The 1,734-nt window shown below is 37.3% G+C and overlaps 1 protein-coding gene across 1 annotated transcript in view; it reads right to left on the bottom strand.

Annotated features, from left to right (window-relative positions):
• The window catches only part of LOC117171459, a 190,082-nt gene that overhangs the window by 10,030 nt on the left and 178,318 nt on the right, over positions 1–1,734 (bottom strand). The window contains exon 7 of the mRNA XM_033358799.1: positions 652–981. Within this exon, the coding sequence (XP_033214690.1) occupies positions 652–981 (330 nt within the window). The remainder of the gene's footprint in view (positions 1–651; positions 982–1,734) is intronic.

Genomic DNA, 1,734 nt, shown 5'->3' with positions numbered 1-1,734 from the left:
ACCAGTCCCCACGGTGGGGCGCTCTGGCCAATCACAGGCATCGTAGAGAGTATACCTAAGAACATCATGACCTGATACCTAAGTTTCAGGTCAGCCCTGAAGATGTGAACTGCAATGTTCACGAAACGTCGGCAAAAAATTCGTAGTCTTCTACACGAGTGAAACCCGAAATATCTCCTTTTATCAAAATGAATCATCGTGAAAGCATAAAATCTATTATCAATTTCTGTACATTTAATAATGATTATTTGTTGAGACTATTTGAATTGAAATTTTTGCCCTCTAATAAAGCGCGTTCTACAACGCATGCACATTAAAATTAGAAGTATTGAACAGACGATCTACGAGAATATAATAGGTATTTCATTTAGTTCGTTTTAAGACGTATGAACATGCAAAAATGGAAATTTGTGCACATTTTGAGTAGTTAATTAGTCGCTGAGTGTAGGGAACTAAAGAGAATAAAAAGAGGACTTATATTTCGACTTGGGGACTTATACCAGAACGTTTTTAGAGCAGAAAATTTGCACTGGTCACCCTAGAGACAAATACTTGAACCACTTTCCTTAGATAGATCTGTTCAAATACCAAAGAAAAAACAATTAAATTATATAATCATTTCTAATAAAAAAATATTGGTAAAAAAATTACCAAAATCGGTGGCGGAAGTTGATGATCCATGGCAGGTAGACCCGGACGCGAGTCAGTAGCAGGCTTGAAGACTCGATTGCTCATCATTTGTGCTTGTGCCTTCGGGGCTGATTTTTCGACTCCCAGGAACTGGCCACCAATAGAGGTCATCTCATCGCCATTCTGGATGATGTCGTCGTACATTGAGCCATCTTCTTCGTGATTTGTGGACGTCGTCGTCGTTTGTGAATACAAAGGCTTAACATTCACGTCTTTGCGGTCCTGAATGTAATGTCCCCCAGAATCGTTCAGCTGACAATGGTCCAGACATCCGTGTCGACATATCTCCACCTTTCAAAAAAAGACAAAGGAGGAAAGGTTAATTGTATTCCACAAACGATTACTGCAGACTTCCCCTCAAGTCAACAGCCTCTTGTACTTGACTACATGCATCTCAATGTTATCCTGCTTGAGGATATTTCAGTTTTTTTTCAAAGGCTTAACTCGCCTCGCAAAAATCAGTTTGAAAAAGACAAAGAAGGAAAAGCGATTGTATTCCACAAACCATTATTGCGAACTTCTAAAGTGTTCACAAACAATTTCAATTTCATTTTATCAATTTTTTGTTTAAGCTGACTTTCTTATAAACTTAAGCTATGTTCAGTGTCATGATCAATGTCAGATTTGAAAAACAATTAAATCACTCTGAATTTTCATATTACTAAAAATATATCAGCTGTGTTTCCTTTTTTTCCAGGGGAAACAGTGTCTTGTACTTGATCTGGTGCACCTAAATTTTAATTTGCGTAAGAATACTTTAGTCAATCTAATAGGTTGTATTCGCTTTAACTAAATCAATTGAAAAAAAAAAACGAAGAATAAAAGGGTAATTGTATTCCACAAAACATAATTGCGGATTTCCCAATACTTCTGAATCAAGTCACATAAAAAATTAGGACTTTAGTTTTGCTTTAGCTCATTTTCTCATTGCAAACATGTGCTATGTTTACGAGGGTGGATTGATAAGTTTCCGGCCTGACCAAGAGATGGCGCCACTAGGCCTACCTTGAGGTGGCGTTCTATAGTACCATCCTTAGATAGCTT

The sequence above is a fragment of the Belonocnema kinseyi genome, chromosome 4 (genome assembly GCF_010883055.1).
Source record: "Belonocnema kinseyi isolate 2016_QV_RU_SX_M_011 chromosome 4, B_treatae_v1, whole genome shotgun sequence".
NCBI lineage: Eukaryota > Metazoa > Arthropoda > Insecta > Hymenoptera > Cynipidae > Belonocnema > Belonocnema kinseyi.
This window is presented reverse-complemented; position numbering and strand designations above follow the sequence as displayed.